The sequence below is a fragment of the Oratosquilla oratoria genome, chromosome 6 (assembly GCF_046742065.1).
Source record: "Oratosquilla oratoria isolate Oo_2021 chromosome 6, ASM4674206v1, whole genome shotgun sequence".
In the NCBI taxonomy this organism is placed as follows: Eukaryota; Metazoa; Arthropoda; class Malacostraca; order Stomatopoda; family Squillidae; genus Oratosquilla; species Oratosquilla oratoria.
The window spans coordinates 13,010,162-13,028,980 of record NC_134782.1 but is presented as its reverse complement, the minus strand read 5'-3'; the positions used below and the strand labels follow the sequence as shown (position 1 = coordinate 13,028,980).

Here is an 18,819-nt window from a genome sequence, read left to right as displayed (position 1 = left end):
GTCTAAAAAAAAAAAATGCGTTTTGCCTCAAGGCTCCATTCACCCTGTCCATCCAACTCCTTGGTCTTCCCCTCAAGTTCAGTCCATCTACCTCGGGCTTTCACACTTTTTGCAAGTTTTGTCTTACTCATTCTTTCCACATGCTCATGTGGTGAGGCAATGTAACCTCCAAGCATAACATGAAATCAACAAAGGTCACAGTGGGCTAAGCCCTGCAGGCATAGAGTGCCAATCCACAAATATGATTCTACCTGCAATGGCAGTAATAGGGTGGAATTATAACTCCAAAAGACCCAAGAGGAGTGCCTACAAACATGGAAACTAGGGTCACTGTATAGGCCTGCAACCCACATGCTCAGCCCCATCCTCTTCCACTTTCTCCCATGTGATGGCAGATGCAGTGTGTTGAAAGAACCCACATTTTGGACCCCTTCTGCACATCCAGGTAAGTCCTTCAATCCTTTGATATTCTGCCTCTCAAAACTACACACCAAAAAATACAGACATCCTCCATGTGTATCATTTCCCCTCCAGAGACCAGATTGGCCAAATGCTACAGTGGTGGCAGTCTCGGGTTACTGACAAGTGTTACATGCACCCACTTACCACAGTTGCACCTTCCTGAATCTTACCTAGTGAGCCATGTAGTATATCTGATAAAAGAAAAAAGAAGTAAGAATACCGAACAAAGATGGCTTGTGAAGGAGATGGCAGTGATTGATGCTATCCCGCTCCCCTTATTAACACCACCCATCAATCGGGTCTGGCAGCAGAGTAGCAGAGGAAAAGTTTAGGATGATGAAAAAAAAGGGTACTGGGTGATGGAGCTATATCAACCAAGATTGCATGCAGGAAGTACCCTAACCACTGGGGAAACCTTGAAAGGGAGTTCTAAGTGCAATGGAAATAGGGAGTGAAATGCTCCTCCTTTGTATGAGTTAAGGCTGGCAAATGTGGTTGCAACAATAGGGGATACCTTGACCAGACAAGGAGCCCTGCATGGTAGACTTAGATTAATGTAATTTTGCCCAGGTTTGCTCGTATTCTGGGAGAAAAGGAAGAGAAAATAGATCCTCATGTTCTTGTGAATAGTAACTGGTCAACAGAATGATACTTGTTTTTTGTAAAAGAAAAAAATAATAAGTGAACAAGTAAATAGACAAATGACTAAATAAATAAAAAATCACCATCCCACTCTCACAAAGTGGAAAGTGAGAAACCCCAGGTAGGGCAAGTGCTGTCAGTTGTGCTGTCAGTGTGTGGTTTTTTTAGGCTGACGTTTAGGTCATCTTCCAGCTTTTTGGAATTTGTCTATTAGGTATGGTTTTCTTGTGATATCACAGTTTAATTCTACACCACTCATGTCTTTCATTGATATATCACGATAATATCACCAATGTACTGACTTTTAAGACGGTAATATTGGATTTTTGGCCACACTTAGCCTCTGAAATGTCTAGTTCTCCTTTTTCTTGGGACAAATTATTTGTTGACCAGTGTTACAGGCTACAGTCAGGCCAATAAACAACCAACTACAACCCGCTGCAATGCATTACAACCCATTACAACTCATTACACCCTACTGCAACTCATTACAACACACTGCAAGTCATTTCAACCTATTACAACCTACTGAAACCCATTATAACCCAATGTAACCCATTACAGTCCACTACAACCCATTACAATCTACTACAACCCACCACAACCCATTATAATCCACTGCAACCCATTATAACCCACTGCAACCTATTACAACCCACTGCAACCCATTACAACCCCTTGCAATCCATTACAACCCAGTGCAACCCACTGTCACCCATTACAACGCACTGCAACGCATTACAGCCCACTGTAACCCATTACAACACCATTACAACCTGTCTCCAAGTCCGCATATATCTAGAAGCACGCATAACTAGGACAAGTGAGAAGGAAGTAGAGGGACTTTCGTGTCGTGGTATACAAGTGCTGATGAAACTCGAGTTGGTTTAGCTACAGTAATAGCAAGGGTAGTGGGTTCAAAGAAATGACCGATACGGGTATTGTTAGATACAGGGGCGACCCTTGTCGTTGATAAGGAGCCTTGCCAGGAAAAAGAGGAAGGCTAGGGTCAGGATTTTTGTTGGCGGGCGGATCAGTGATGTCCAACCCTGGGAAAGTTGGCCTTGTCATGAATTTAGCCGGACTTGGAATTAAAGCATAAGTTCTTCATTCCTGATGATCTACCCACTCCTGAGATTTCAGACATAAATCTCATGACAAGAACACAATTTCTGGCGAGGTACATTAAGGCTTGATTCACACTATCGATACGGTCCAATATTGTCTCATTAATTTCAATGGAAGCATTCACACTGGCGCTCTCGCTCCGGTCTCGCTCCGGTCACGGTTCCGTCAAAAGATATTTTTACTGGAGCGAGAGCGGAGCGTGACCAGACTGTGAGCGCCAGTGTGAACTCAGTTGCCACGGTCCTGCTCCTCCTGCTCCACTCCAGTCGAGATTCAGCCTTCATATAAGCAAGTAGTTATACCTTCTGTCCTACCAAACCATGGATAATCCAAAGGAAACACCACAATGGGATCATGAGAAAGTTAGAAAAATTATAAAAATACGTTTTCTTTTTATTTATCACTGATACAATGACAATGCGTACAGCGAGGATATACTCGTACATAAGCACCAACTGAATAAAATATAACCTACAAAACTTACTTTAATTTTGTGGATTCAGATGAAATGCTAATAGAATTAGTCAAAAGGTAAACCAGAGCTGTATGACCTGACTTCGCTGCACTACAGTGATAACGTGGCGAAAAGAAGAAGCTGTGTTGAAATAACCAGGCAGCTGGGTTGTGAAGGTAAGAAATTCCATACAATGGCCTAATGTCCACTGTGGAAATGCATTTCCTATCCTCACTAAACAATTTTCCTATACAATAATGTTTGCATACTTATCATATTGCCAAGGTACTGAGAAAAAAATACACATTATTAACCGAAGAAAGAAATTCCATATGTATAATAACAACCTATTATCCACTGCGGAAATGCATCTCCTTAGCTCACTCAACAAATATTCCTACCCAAGTTTGTTTGTCTACTTATATTTTATAATTTTGCCAAGGCATTGAACCAGCTGGGGAGCTGAAATAATCTTTCAGTGTTTCTCTCATGCCAAAAGCCTCCTTTGTAGCATTTCCCCCTCTTCCTCTCATTGGACATACTGTGTTTGATGGAGGCATGACAACAGTATCTGGTAATGCAACAGCATTTGGGTGTATCAGATTGTGAAGTATGCATGTTGTGTAATGATTGCATTAACGTTAGAAGGCATAGCTTTAAGTTTCCTTAAATATATTCTGAAGGTTTGCACTAGAATACCAAATGTGCACTCAACTATCCTCCTGGCTCTAGATAATCTATAATTAAAAATCCTCTTCTCTACCTTATGTTCAGTCTGTGAACCTGGGTAGGGCCTCATCAAATTTCTCTTCAGCGGGAAAGCCTCATCTCCCACTATAACGTATGGTGCAAGCACATCAGTGCCAGGAAGTGCAGCATCTTCTTGTACATTTCAGGTCATCCTCAATTTTGGATAGTATTTTCTCAAATGTTCCTTTGTTCATTCTGAAATAGCTGTGGAATTTACTCTCATCATCAATAAGAATAGGATACAGAGTATGAAATTCTCCTTCAGTCTTCCTATCTTGCAACATAGGATGAACCCACAATCTCTTTTTCTATTTTGTTTTCCTTCTTCTTCATCATCAAGTGCAATAGCGATTATTGCCAACTCGGCGTCAGAAAAGTCACACATCCTTCGTAACTGATGGTAAGACTTCTACTGGTGTCGAGGGAGGGGGGGATGACGAGAACGAGAGCGGACCGATGGTGTGAATACCTCAGAACCGAGAGCGGAGCGCGACCGGACCGATAGTGTGAATCAACCCTTATGGTGCCACCTTATTCCATATATTCGGTGGAATATGTATGGTGTCCAATGGTCCACGTCGTCATTATGATCGTATTTCGTGAGTGATTTCCCTGTCCACCATCAGGGACAAAGTACGTTCCAGTTATCAGTGGGCTCCTCCGACTGTGAAGGCATGTAAAGTGATCCATAACTCAATGATGCGAACTGTTCGATATGGATGACTGCAGAGATTTTCCACTGCTTAACTGATATAGATCTTATAGTTATTAAGTTACTGTAGCCTCCTACCTGCCAACGTGAAGGTGTTAGTTCTCGAATAATCTCCCTACACAATCCCTTGTAATTTCTATTTTCCTATTTCTCCTCAATTCAGTGGCGTGTAGAAGAGGGGTGAAGGGGCGTCTAAATGGGGGGGGGGGGCATCCAATCAGATCAGTTAGGTCTTATAGGTAGGTTCTGGTGTCAACACCATGGCCAGCCTGGGGAGATACCACTCCCACATCTCTGCCCGAGCCTCTCGTACTGGAGCTGGCCTGCGATCGAGTTCGTTGCCGGTCCTCGATCATGAGGTTGGGCCATGTGGGACTTGAAGCTCATCTGGGATGTTGGCTGGGAATTTGTCAAGCCTCTTCTTGAAAGCATCCGTGCTGACTCCCGTTAGGAACCTGATCTCTCTTGGGAGATAGTTGTAAAGGCTGGAGCCAGCCCAGGTGAAACTTTCCGACTTGATAGTCTTCAGTCGCTGGGAGCAGTTGCTTACGGACCACCTTCTTCCGCAGGTCCTACCAAACCTGGGACGGTGTTTCCCTTGATACTTCTTTTTGTGATGGGTTTGGTGCTGTGCCCTCCAGGATTTTTTTTATACGTTAATCACTATATAGTGCTCTCCACGTCTCTGCAGTGAATAGAGCTTGAGAATTTCCAGCCTCTCCCCATAATTCAGGGAGTCCCCAACTAACCTGCTCGTGAATACCCTCTGGACCTATTAAACTTAATTTGTGTGGAGACCATAGCTGGCATACATACTCCAGGGAAAACAACTTAATAAAATTTTGTTTATTTATATCTAAATTGAATAAAGTGTTTACCTTCTGTTTCATATGTGTTTACACATTCAAAATATCTTCCTTTCTCATAATATTTCTTTAATTGTAGCATGAGGCCTTATATATCTTTGAGGCACCGGACATCACCAGACCTCTGCACACCACTGCCTCAGTTATCACACTACACTTAAACTTGGAGGCATTAACCTCTATCCACATTTTTCTGCAAGAAACGGGAATCCTTTCTAAGCTATGATTAGCCCATATCATGTTCTCCTGAACGTGACACATAGTATTCCCAGTATTCCTGTAAAGTAGGAATACCATCCCCATATACAGGTATATATATACCCACTTTCTGTCAGGTAGACCAGAGCTATGAACCTGAAATACATATTTACAGCGGCATGATATTATCCATGGGTATAAAAGCGTTAGTGTGTCCCGGGGACGTTTTGACCGACCACCGACAATACAATAGTATACCCCTAGCAAAAATATTTAAAACGCCTATTTGACTTATCACATAGACTGTTGGAGAGCAAATACGAAGTTCAAGGAAGCAAAATATATCCATTCATATAATTAATAGTAAAATAAATATATTGGGCTTAATCTATTTCATCAGTTTGCTGTAGCTTTTAATCGAAACGTGCCGTTTTCTCTTGTGCGCGTAACAACCAAAAAGAGAACGTCCATATAAACTACGTACAAAGTGCAGACCAAGGAGTAAAAGATTCGGGTGGAAGAGCAACAATCTCTTCAGATTAGTGTGACCATTAGTCATCGTCCGTGTCTTGTGACTAGTGGTCAGCACGAGGTATGTATAGTTATTACATTCTACTTTATTTGAGGAAGCTGAATAAGAATCCTTATGATTGTGCTTAAAGATGCATTAGAACATTGGAATCAGCTGTAATAAGGAAACATTTGCAGTTAGTGATAGTGACATTTCGTCTCTACTAATGCCCAAGAACAATCCAGTTCCTTATACCCATCAACAAATTTATTTAGGTATAGGAATATCGTAGCCAATGTATGGAATGATTAATATTCTGTATGAAATTTAGGCAATATGTGGGCACCTGCATTCAATTAATTACTGAAAGGAAATCACGAGTTAGTGGGTGACCAAGGAGCTAGATTCTTTGACCATCCGGTGGGATCCTAGTAGATTCATACTGGTTTGACCTCAGATTTTTGTATGTAAGTGTTTCAAAACCCTGCCCTCCCCCATTACTAAAGCAAAAGAGTAGAAAGGTTTGGGAGAGTTGATAAAAGATAATCACCAGATGAACAATGCAGGTTTGTGAGAGAAACAGACTGAAAAGAGATTGGCATTTCACTATATCATCATGATATAGTGAAATGCCAATCTCTTTTCAGTCTGTTTTATCCATACATGATAATCATGTATGGATAGTGATAAAAAAAAAAAATCCTGACCCAAGAATATAACATGCATCAATGGTATGGTCCCCTTGTACAGTGAAGGATTTAAGGAAGATTTGGACAATAGAAAGGGCAGCAACCAAACAAGTTCCCAGCCTAACAATATGAATATATGAGAGATCACTGGGTCTGCCAGCTCTGAAAGATCGAAGATGGGTGATAAGTACAGTATTCAGGTCGCAAAAGGGGATAGACTACATTGACAGAAGAAATCTCTTGAATAGGGATAGGAGAGCTTTAAGAGGTCATGAGAACAAAGGATGCATAAAAACTTAGAATTAACCCAAGCTGGAATAATACATGGATTCAAATCTAAATTCCTCCCCCCATTAGAAGGAAAATGAGTGAATTTGGTAGACGTAACAAGCCTAATGTAACATACCCTAAGCTAACCCAACCAAGGTAAATCTTGAAAAGTTAGCTAGCTTTTATTAATGTTTTTTAATCATATATGGTGTATATATATATATATATATATATATACACACACACAGTATATATATATAGTTTTTATGACAGTTGCATGTAGGATTCGAACCCACTGCTTTTGGTCACTGTAAAATGTATATATATATATATATATATATATATATATATATATATATATATATATATATATATATATATATATATGATGAAGGTGGAAAAAAGTCACGGGTCTAGTTCCAAGTTTCTTAGTTTATTCCTGACCAGTTTCACTCCATGCAAAACTGGTCTGGAACAAACTCAGAAACTCAGAACTAGACCTGTGACTTCTTTTTCCACCTTCATCAACTTGTCACAATGTACCAGCATATATATAAACATATATATACATATGTATATATATATATTATATATATATATATACACATGTGTATATATATATAAACATATATATATATATAAATATATCAATAAAATAAAAACATAATGTGCTCTAGAAATGTAAAGTTAACTACTTGCAAGTGGTTAACTGGTTAACCTGGTATACACACACATACGTGCCACAAATTTGATTTGTTTTTATTTAAGGTTAATAGATATAATGCAAGAAAGGGACAGATGGGCAGCTTATGCTTTCCTGGATTTACATAAAGCATTTGATAAAGTACCACACAAAAAGCTATTAAGAAATCTTGAAACAACAGGAGGTGTACAAGGAAAGTTATTGACATGGATAGAAGATTTCTTGCATAGGAGAAAATGAGGGTAGTACTTGGAGATAAAAATTCAACCTGGGAAGAAATGATAAGTGGAGTCCCACCAGGTTCAGTATTAGCTCCGATAATGTTTGCTGTACAGACGCTCCTCAACTTACGTTTTAGTTATGTTCCGAACGGCCGAACGTAAATTGAAAATTAATGAAGTTGTTACTGTACTATACATCCGTAAATTCTATTACCGTATCTTATAAAACACCCCTAAATCATTAATTATACACATAACATTGTAAAATAATAACATTAATTTCAAATAAATTAAATTCAAGCAACATAAATTGAGATGGTGGAGGAGGAGGGGGAGGAGGAGGAGGCAAGGCACATTCAGTCTGTCGTTTGTGCCATTTAAACAATGGACGCAGCGTCATGCGTAAGTATTGTTTGAACTACGGAGAGAGCGCTAAACTAAAAAATCCACTCAAATTTTTTTTTACAGTCGGTTCAAACGTAAAATCGAAAAAAACGTAAAACAAATGAACGTAAGTAGAGGAGCGTCTGTATATATAAATGACATGGATGAAGGTGTAGAACATATGAACTTTTTTGCAGAAAAAGGAAAACTACTAAAGAAAGTAAGTACAGAAAAAAACTGTGAATTACTACAGAGAGACCTGGACTCAGTCTGGAAATGGAACCAAAACTGAAAATGAATTTCATCAAGAAATGTAGTATAATAGAGTCTGGAAAAAATAAAAGAATATCAGGACAATGTAAAATTGGTACAATGTAAAAAAAAAAAAAAAAAAGTTAGCTCCAAAAAGGACCTAGGAGTAATTAATAAAGCCATGTCACCAGACAAGCATATAAACAGAATAGTTGGAGAAACCTACAATTTACTAAGATCAATAAAGGTAGCTTTTAATTACTTGGATGAAGTAATGGTAAAAAAAATATTAGTCACACTGATAAGACCAAGATTGGAGTATGCTGCAACACTATGGACACCCAGCACAAAAAAGAATATGAAGAAATAAAAAGAATTCAAAGAGCAACAACAAATTTGGCACCAAGACTTTCAAAATTGACATACAAACAAAGATTGTCTAAACTAGAACTACCAACCCTGGAACAAAGAAGAGAAAGAGGAGATCTATTGGCCATTTACAGAATCATGAAAGGCATGGAAGTCCTTGACAGAGAAGACTTATTATAGTGGGATAAAAGAAAAACAAGATGACATGAAAAGAAACTCAAAAAGGATGGTTATAGAAGAGATCTGGAAAAAAAAATAGTTTTCCACAGAGTGGTGGATGTCTGGAACAAATTGGATGAAACAACAGTGTGTGCAAAAACCATTCAAGAATTCAAGAACAAACTAGATGCTGAGAGATACAAAGACTGGTCACTACAAGCATAGCTCCCCCTCTCATATAATACAACTAGATAAATACATACACACACAAAACTATTCCATATACATGTGAACAGTAAACTAAAAAAAAAAAGAAATATTTAAACTATGCCAAGGGAATATGGAATACACAGAAAATACAGAAATGGCTGAAATTATGAGCAAACACTTCGAGTCTGTTTTCACTAGAGAAAATGTACAATATCGAGATGAAGTGAGAGAAGTGAAATTCCCTAGCTGGAGGGAAATGATAGTAACACCGAAAAGAAATAATGGACCAAAAAATGAACCCTGATGTCAGGAAATCGAACAGCCTGGATGGAATAACAAACTGGATATTAAAAGAAAGTAAAAAAGAACTAATAGAAAAAATATATAGCATAAGTTGCTCACTCAAAATACCAGAAGACTGAAAAAATGCTGATATTGTACCAATATATAAAGGAGGAAACGAGGAAGACTCGACAAATTACAGACCAGTTTCCCTTACAAGCACAGTAGCCAAAATTTGTGAAAAAGTTATAAAAAGTAGATGGATAAGACATCTGGAGAACTATATACTAAATCCAAGACAATTCAGATTTAGACAGGGAAGATCATGTGCCACAAATTTGATCTGTTATTACTCAAGACTGCTATGTATAATACAGGAAAGGGACAGATGGGCTGATCGTGCTTTCCTAGACCTACAAAAAGCTTTTGCCAAAGTTCCACACAAAAAACTATCAAGGAAACTGGAAACTAAAAGAGGGATACAAGGTAAACTACTGAAATGGATGGAGGACTTATTGCATGGAAGAAAAATGAGAGTAGTGCTCAGAGGTAAGAGCTCTACTTGGGAAGAAGTGATTAGTGGAATTCCACAAGGATCAGTATTGGCTCCAATAATGTTTGCTTTTCATGTGAATGACATGGATGAGGGTATGGAATGTTACATGAGCTTCTTTGCAGATGACACAAAACTTTTGAAGAAAGTGAGTACTGAAACAGACTGTAATTCACAACAGAGAGATCTGAACAGGGTTTGGGAATAAATATAGTCAGAAGTGGGAAGTGGACTTCAACATTAAGAAATTTAGCATAATGGAATTTGGAAAAAAGTATAAAAAAAATCAGGTCAGTATAATATTGGTGCAAAGGAAGTAAAGAAAGTGGGATCTGAAAAAGACCTGGGAGTAATCATCACAAAGTATATGTCCCCTGACAAACAGATAAACAAAATTGTTGGAGAAACCTGTAACTTCCTAAAATCAGTAAAAGTTGCATTTACTAACTAACTTGGATAAAGAAATGGTAAACAAAATACTACTAATACTATTCACACTGATAAGGCCAAAGTTGGAGTACACAGCAACACTATGGTCATCCAGTACTAAAAAGAAAATAAAGAAAATTGAGAGGATCCAGAGAGCAACTGCAAAGATGGCCCCAACACTATCAAAACTGTCATATGAAGAGAGATTGTCAAAACTAGAATTGCCAATTATGGAACAAAGAGAAAAAAGTGACTTGTTGACCACCTACAGAATTATGAGAGGTATGGAAATCCTTGATAGAGAAGACTTACTAAATTGGGATAATAGAAATACAAGAGGACATGGAAGGAAACTCAAAAAGGACAGTTGTAGAAGAAAACCTGAAAAAGAAAAGCTTTCCCCACAGAGTAGTAGATGAATGGAACATGCTAGATAAAACAAGAGTGTGTGTAAAAGCAATATATGATTTTAAGAACAAATTAGACATGGCAAGGTACAGGGACAGGACACCACAAGTGTAGCTCCCCGTCCTGTAAGATACAACTAGGTAAAATACATATACAGACGCTCCTCTACTTACGTTCATTCGTTTTACGTTTTTTCGATTATATGTTTGAACTGACTGTAAATTTTTTTTTATAAAAAATAATGTTTTTAGTTTAGCGCACTCTCAGTAGTTCAAACGATACTTGTGCATGACGCTGCATCCATTGTTTACATTGCACAAACGACAAACTGAACATGCCTTGCCTCCTCCTCCACCATCTCAATTTATGTTGCTTGAATTTAATTTATTTGAAATTAATAATATTATTTTGCAATGTTATGTGTATAATTAATGATTTAGGGGTGTTTTATAAGATACGGTAATAGAATTTACGGATGTATAGTACAGTAACAACTTGCGTTCATTTTCAACTTACGTTTGGCCGTTCGGAACGTAACTAAAACGTAAGTTGAGGACCGTCTGTATATCCAACCATCAATCCATATACCAAGGGCTTTTTCACCCTTACCTGGAGGTAGTCAGTCAAAAGTCATATACCCACTCTCGCCCATTTCATCCCCACCTATTCCTCTCCCATCCACCATCCTTTCCTCACTCTCATCTTAGCTCTTCATGGATGATGGGTCATCCCCACTGCCCTAGGTCAGAAGCAGTGCAGCAAGACAGCACATCCACAGCAAGGCTGTTCCACTTAATCAGTGACCCCCTGCTCCACCCCCTCATGCAGAAGAATAGAAGACAGGGTAGGCTATGAGTATAAATTAAGCTGATTGGCTGAATGACTTCAAGACAACATTGTGCATGCACACTGCTCCACCCTAGCCATACCTAGGTAACAGCACAATATTTCTTCCTTAATTGACTTGCGGACCAATCTGGTGGTTGTTGCTGGTAATCTGGGTGCCATGGGTCACCTGCAAGAGATCTGGGGCAAGGGATTGATTGATTGATAACCCAACATTTTATATGGAAAAATATAAACTGAGCAGTTTGTGAAATATAATGGTTTGCCTCTGGTGTGGTTTTGTAATTTGACAAAAAAAAAATATTGTAGTGGAGTCATGAGCCCTCTCATGTTTAAAATTGAATCAGCATCCTCATTACTTATTAGACTGTTGTCAACAACATGAAATATTGGGGAGAAAAAAACTTGAAAATCATCAAATTGGCACTGATGATTATATAATATAGACATTTTGTTCTTTTCTTTTCCAGAACTGCAGAGATGAAGTTAATCCTCTTAGTGGGATTAATTGGCCTGGCTCTAGGGCTGGACCACCCTTATTTATCTGATAAGACTATTAATCATATAAACCAGGTGGCAAAAACTTGGAAGGTAAGCATATATAGTACTTGACATTGTTCACCAAAGTTTGTTCCTACTAGTTTTGCACACATCATATCAAATATAACTCTATGCATTTGAAATGTTAGATTTATGTACTTTTTAATATTTTTCATTGTCATTTGAATTAACTAATTGTGGGGAAGCAGCAGGGGTAAATCAGCTGCAACTTTATGACCATGCTGTGGAGTCACTGTTGCACTGAATTCCCATTGACCCAAGCATTGTGGCATGGGACAGGGATGACCCTTCATGTGGAAGGTGCTAAGATTGAATGGGCAATTAATAGGCTTTTAGATGGGTTAATGGGGGGGGGGAGGCTATGGCATGTATCTATGATAATGATTCCTAGAACTAAAGGAAACCCTTTGGTATTGATACTTAGAAATAAATGGCCTGAAAGGATGTTATTTGTTTGCTTTTAATTTTTTGAGTAGGTGAGGAGGGTTGCCATATAATGAAGCAGTGGGGATAAACCAGCTCTGGCTGCTATCAGGCCCTGGTATAAAAGTACTGTCTTGCTGCATTACCTTTGACCCTGTATGATTATGACAGACACATAATACTAGGGGTATGCCAATTCCATTATTTTTGGCCAATGCCGATTCCTATTTACCATTAATTGCCACTGCCAATACCCATGCCAATTTCTATTCACTCTTAGTTGCCAATGCCAATTCCACTTCATATAAATATGGTATATCAGTTTTCAATATACTATGATTTTGACTTGCTTTATAATCTACAAGCAGTGACTATGCCGCACCTGCCTTCGGCAGGTTGCTTGGTCTGCAGCGCTTGCTTGCTTCACTCACAGGCCTTAATCTATCTGCCAACACCTTATCTTCTTAGGACGTCTTCTTCATTATACCCTTGGTAGCCTTTAGCCACTAGTCTACGCTTCTTCGCCATTTCGTCTCTTGGCATTGGCTTCACTGCTATGGCTTCGCCATGGGTGCTTGGACTGCTTTACGAGAGGGCGCTTCACATCCTGCCCTTCGCTTCCAGCCAATCAATTGTCTCCATTGCTGTGACGTCAGCATTCTTGGCCAATCAGTCGTCTCCATTGCTGTGACGTCACCATTCTCGGCCAATCAGTTGTCCCCGTTGCCGTGACATCACCACATATTGGTAGTCTGCATTGTACAGCCAATCACCCTTACAAAAGTGTCCCCCAAACACTGTCACCACTGAGGTCATTTCAGAATCATTTTAAAAGAGTTATATTTTTATTTATATATTGATGTAGATTTATACACGCCATTCATTGAGCTGTTGGATGCTAATGATTGAACTTAACCCCTTCCATACGGTGTCGCCTACGTAGGCGGCATGAGGAGCAAGTGGATATGCGAGGCTGCCATATCGGCATCTTGATTATATTTATTGTAGTTGCCCCTACATAATGACATACTCTCTAAACTGTCTTCATCACGGGTGAAAGAGAGAACGATCGATATAAGCGGTGACTATTTTTTATGATGCGAGTATTATGACGAAACATCGTACGTCTGGCAGCTAATGCTGCCCACGAGATTTTGGCCTGTAGTGAAGTGGTTAATGAAATACTTTTTGATTGACCACTTTATGATTATATTATTTTCTATCCATTCATAAAGATTATGGAACAGAAAAAAATACATATCACTCTGGGTCATATAATTTATTCATTTTACAAACTCTCCATTCACTCCTAGCTTTTGTACTTTTTCTTTCTGTGAAATACATTCCTCATGCTATTAGTACCCACTTTACTCTGTCCATCCACCTAATTCTTGGTCTTAATGTCAAGTTCATCTTGCCCATTTCCACACTTAGTCTTGTTCAGTATCTCTCTCTATTTACTTAGTTGTATTATACAGGAAGGGGAGCTATGCTCATGGTGCTCCTTCTTTGTATCTCGCAACATCTAGTTGTTAAATTAATTTTTGGTGTTTGCACACACTGTTGTTTCATCCAGTTTGTTCAAGACATCCACTACTCTAAGGGAGACCGGTCCATAGTTTGTTGGGTCTTCCTTGTTTCCCCCTTTATATATTGGCACAATATTGGCATTTTTCCAGTCTTCCAGTACCTCTCTGAGTGAGCAGTCTGTTATCGTATATATTTTGTCCACCTTTGACCTCTATCCAACAACTCCTACATGTGTGTGTACTTATAATTATGCAAGTCAAAGTAATGATTGGATCCTGATTTCTGACTAGGCTGGAAGGAACTTCAACAAACACCTACCCATCAAGTACATCAAGGGACTCATGGGAGTACATAAGGATTCCAAATGGCACCTTCCACCAGTCCTCCACCATGAAAACATAAATTTGTCTGACCTTCCAAATGAGTTTGATTCCCGAACTGCATGGAGTATGTGCCCTACCATTGGAGAGATCAGAGACCAAGGCTCCTGTGGTTCCTGCTGGGTAAGTTATGTATCTATTAATTTCCTTATGTTTCTTGTGAGGGAGTATTTAGTGTTGTAATTTTTTTTTTATATTGTGTGCAGTGAGTACAAGAAAGTACAATCAACAAAGTTTACATTAATGTAAAATTATTTCTCTGACTGTAGTTTATATTATTGTATTTTGACCTTGTCTGAGCCTAATCATTTTTCCCGTAAAATCTGTTAGTTCTCTAGTACTTTTTTGGTCCAATATGGTAGTGTTGTTTGATTACTTGTAATTGCCACACTGAATACAAGGCAAACTTATAAATGTTTAGACATAATGACAAACTGAGTAAGGTGGATACAGAAGACACCAGTCTTGGTCTGAGTGTATTCCTGATTAGTTATGCACTAAGCTTCTTCATAGGAAACTAGTGTGAAATTAGTCATGAGTAAATTTAGACCCAAACTTGTGTCTTTTTATCCACCTTGTAAACCTGTACATGCAGGAAGTAGGTGTAGCATAGAAAAGCTTATCAATACTATTTCTTATGGTTAGATTCAATACACCTTTTCCTCACCAATTACTCCCACTGTTCCTCTCCTAAACCTCTCAAAACCCTCCCTTAAGTCTTCCCAACTACACTCAACTACACTCCACATGACACCCAACCAACCTAGGTGTCATCATTTTAACTGCTTTCACCTCCTCTTTCCTTATTTCTCCCCCATTTTCCTCATTAATCACTGTCATTTTCTTAGTGCTTCCCACTGCAACTACCTTTCAGTCCTTATCCTCTTTCACATTTAGAAACTTCCTAAAATACTCTGCCCATCTTCCTCTTACTGCCATCTCTTCTATTATCATCTCTCCATCTGCACCCTTTACCTTTTCTTCTCTACTTGATTCACCTCCTCTTCCTCTCTTAATTTCCTTCCAAAACATCTCTTTATTACTTTCAAAATTTTCTCTCACAATCTTGCCCCATTTCACATCTGCTCTTCTCTTTGCCTCCTTTATCTTAAGCTTTACTACTCTTTTCTTTGTACCTCTCGTATGATTCTCTTGTCCTATTTTGTAACCATTTTAGAATGTGAATGCTTGTTTCTTCTACAACCTTTGCTTCATCATCCCACCCTTCCTTCTAATTCTTCCCATCCGCCATGTTCCACACACCAACTTTGTGCACCTTGTGACTCCCACTTTGAAGCATCCTCATTCCTCCTTCACTCCTAGTTCTACTCTATCCTTCACTTCCTCCCACTCCTCTCTCAACTTCTTGTACTACTTCTCCTTTTCTTTCTCATTTAAGCAATTTACTCTAGACATTTCCCTACCTTCTGTCCTTTTCCTCTTTCTCCATCTATCCTCCACTCTCAACTTACCTTCCACCAAAGTGTTAGGAAGGTAAATGATTTAGAAATTTAAATGAATGTTTTTGGAAGGAATGTGAATGTAGTGTTAAGGGATATTAAACTTAGAGTAGGAGATAAACCAGTAAATAGAGTAATGGGGAGATGATGTGGTAGTAAGGAATGATGGTGGTTGTATATTGAAAGAGAAATGATAGTGAACAGTGTTGGAAGGTAAATACAATTATACATTGTATAGATTGGCTAGTAGGAGTGTAGTTGAGGGCATGATTGGATTATGTAGTGTGAGTACATATGACCTAGATAGAATAGTGAGGCAAAGGAAATGTCTTAGCTATGTAAATGACTGTTTTTGGGAGGAATGTGAATGTTGAGGGATCTTAAACCTAGAGTAGGAGATAAGCCAGTAAATAGAGTAATGGGGAGATGATGTGGTAGTAAGGAATGATAGTGGATGTATATTGAAAGGAAAATGATAGTGAATAGTGTTAGGAAAGTAAATACATGTATACATGGTATAGATTGGCTAGTGGGAGGGTAGTTGAGGGCATAACTGGATTATGTAGTGGTGCCCAAAAGAAGGATTGAAAGAGTTATGAACATGGATGTGTTCATATGAGGGGGTGGTGGAATGTCTAATTATTATCTGGTGGAAGAGAAATTGAGAGTTGAGTTTCAGTAAAGAAAGAAGAAAATAGAGTCAGAGAGGTGCTGAAAATGAGGAACTTGAATGAGGAGAAAGAGACTACCAGGTGAACCTGAAAGGTATGCAAATAGCGAAAGATAATGAAGAAATGGAGTAGAAGAAGGGTAGACTCCATTCTATTGCTTCTAAGACCCTGTTCTAGTTTATTTTTAAACTCATGCTCTTAGCCATTATTTTGCACGTGTTAAGTACTATTATCAGGTCATCTGTGTAATTGAGTACTTTGGTGTTATGTTTGATGGTTGGTGTTGGGCACTTTAGCTTCATTGTACAGTCTGTATGAACATGCAATTGTATCCACAATGCTAAGAGGGCAGAAACTTGGAATTTAAGGGAACCAGAAAGAAGTTGTTGAAATGTGTTTGAGATGGTGTTTAAAAAGCATGGTTGGGATTATGAGGATGGATAGAGTGAGAAATGGGACAGAAAACTGGCAGATTGGTTTGATCAAAGAATATTGGGATAGTTTGGGCATATGGAAAGGATGAAGAAAGACTAACAAAAAGTATGGAAGGCAAAAGTAAATGGAGTGAACTTGAGGGGAAAACCAAGAATGGGATGTATGGATAAGGTGAAAGGGGGCTTAGGTAAAAGGAGAAAGTCTGTTGAGCTGGGGGGAGAGAGAAGGCAAGAGATAAGTATGAATGGATGATGAATTTATGCAGGCCAAACTCATTTCCTCGTCTGTTTTGTAATTTATTGAGTGGATGAGGTGGGAGGGCTACTATTTAATGAAGCTGTGGAGGTGCTTATATTTCTGCATTGCTTCTAATCCAGGCAGTAGACAGAGGACAAGGGTGGCTCTTTATCTGCAAGGAGCTAATATAAAAGGGACAACGAAAGGGTGTTGGATGTGTATGGGTATTGGTGAAGGGTGGAAAGCCTTGGCTTGCCATCACACTTACAAGTGGGAAAGGGCCTTTTGGTATGTACACATGTACACATCTTATGCACACATTGATGACTTTTTTGTTGGTTTCAGGCTTTTGGAGCTGTGGAAGCAATGAGTGATCGGGTATGCATCCATAGTAAGGGAGAGGAGAACTTCCATTTTTCTTCAGAAAATCTGGTGTCATGTTGCCACCAATGTGGGTTTGGCTGCAATGGTGGATTTCCAGGTGCAGCTTTTACCTATTGGGTTCATATAGGGATTGTGTCAGGTGGAAGTTATAATTCCACACAGGGTTGTCAGCCATATGAAATAGCCCCTTGTGAGCATCATGTGAGGGGAAAGCGTCCCAAATGTTCTGAGGGAGGTGTTACTCCCAAATGCCACATGACATGCGAGAATAGCTACAGTGTGCCATATGAATCGGACTTGCATCAGGGCAGGAAGGCTTATAGCATTGATCAAGATGAAGAACAGATCAAATATGAAATCATGACCAATGGACCTGTAGAGGGTGCATTCACTGTTTATGTTGATTTTCTGCATTACAAGTCAGGGGTTTATCAGCACAGACATGGCTTGCCTTTGGGAGGACATGCTATTAGAGTTCTGGGGTGGGGTGAGGAGGATGGGGTACCTTACTGGCTCTGTGCTAACTCATGGAATACTGATTGGGGTGACAATGGGTACTTCAAGATACTGCGAGGTTCTGACCATTGTGGTATTGAAAGCGAGATTACCGCTGGTTTACCTGCTCAGAAGGCTTAAAGGCAATTCCCATGATAGTTAAAGATAAGTTGAATATTTTCTGTCCCTTTGTATTGTAATATTTTGGGAATTATGTTTCTATTCCATGTGGATGAGTGTTAGCCATTTTGAGGTGAAAGTTGTGTAAACAGGGTAGTTGGCTTTTATGATTTACACTGATACCTTTATTATGCTATGGAATTGTGGGTAGGCCATGCCTTAATGTTATGGAAATTGAAGCAACATTCCTTTCTTGCTCAACACTCAGTCCCAGGTCTACATAAAGATTAAGCTTGTTCTTTTTCTGTCCTTGCATTTTAAGAAGTCTTTATAAGCTGGGCGACAGAATAAAGCCTTGTGATACATATGTAGCTGTAAGATATGTGAGAATTTTAAACAATAAAGTTCTTTACTTAGTATAACCTAATTTAATTCTTCTGCAATCATACAAACAAAACAGTGAAAATCTGTGGGGCCTTTCAAACTTTTTCTCTATTTTCCTTATATACTGGTCCTTCCATATGTGTGTGTATTATACAAACCCAAATCACATGGGAAATAATACAGGACCTATCATCTGATCACTCTCCAATTAAGATCACCAGAGAACTAGAAGAAAAGTTAC

The 18,819-nt window shown here is 38.9% G+C and overlaps 1 protein-coding gene across 1 annotated transcript; it reads left to right on the top strand.

The window, feature by feature from the left end:
* Positions 1-5,647: 5,647 nt before the first annotated feature.
* LOC143026292 (cathepsin B-like) lies at positions 5,648-18,616 on the top strand. Its single transcript, XM_076186426.1, has 4 exons — positions 5,648-5,804; positions 11,969-12,089; positions 14,303-14,515; positions 17,541-18,616. The coding sequence occupies exons 2-4, from the start codon at positions 11,979-11,981 to the stop codon at positions 18,213-18,215; spliced, it is 999 nt and encodes a 332-aa protein (XP_076042541.1). The 5' UTR covers positions 5,648-5,804; positions 11,969-11,978; the 3' UTR covers positions 18,216-18,616.
* The last annotated feature ends 203 nt before the right edge of the window (positions 18,617-18,819 follow it).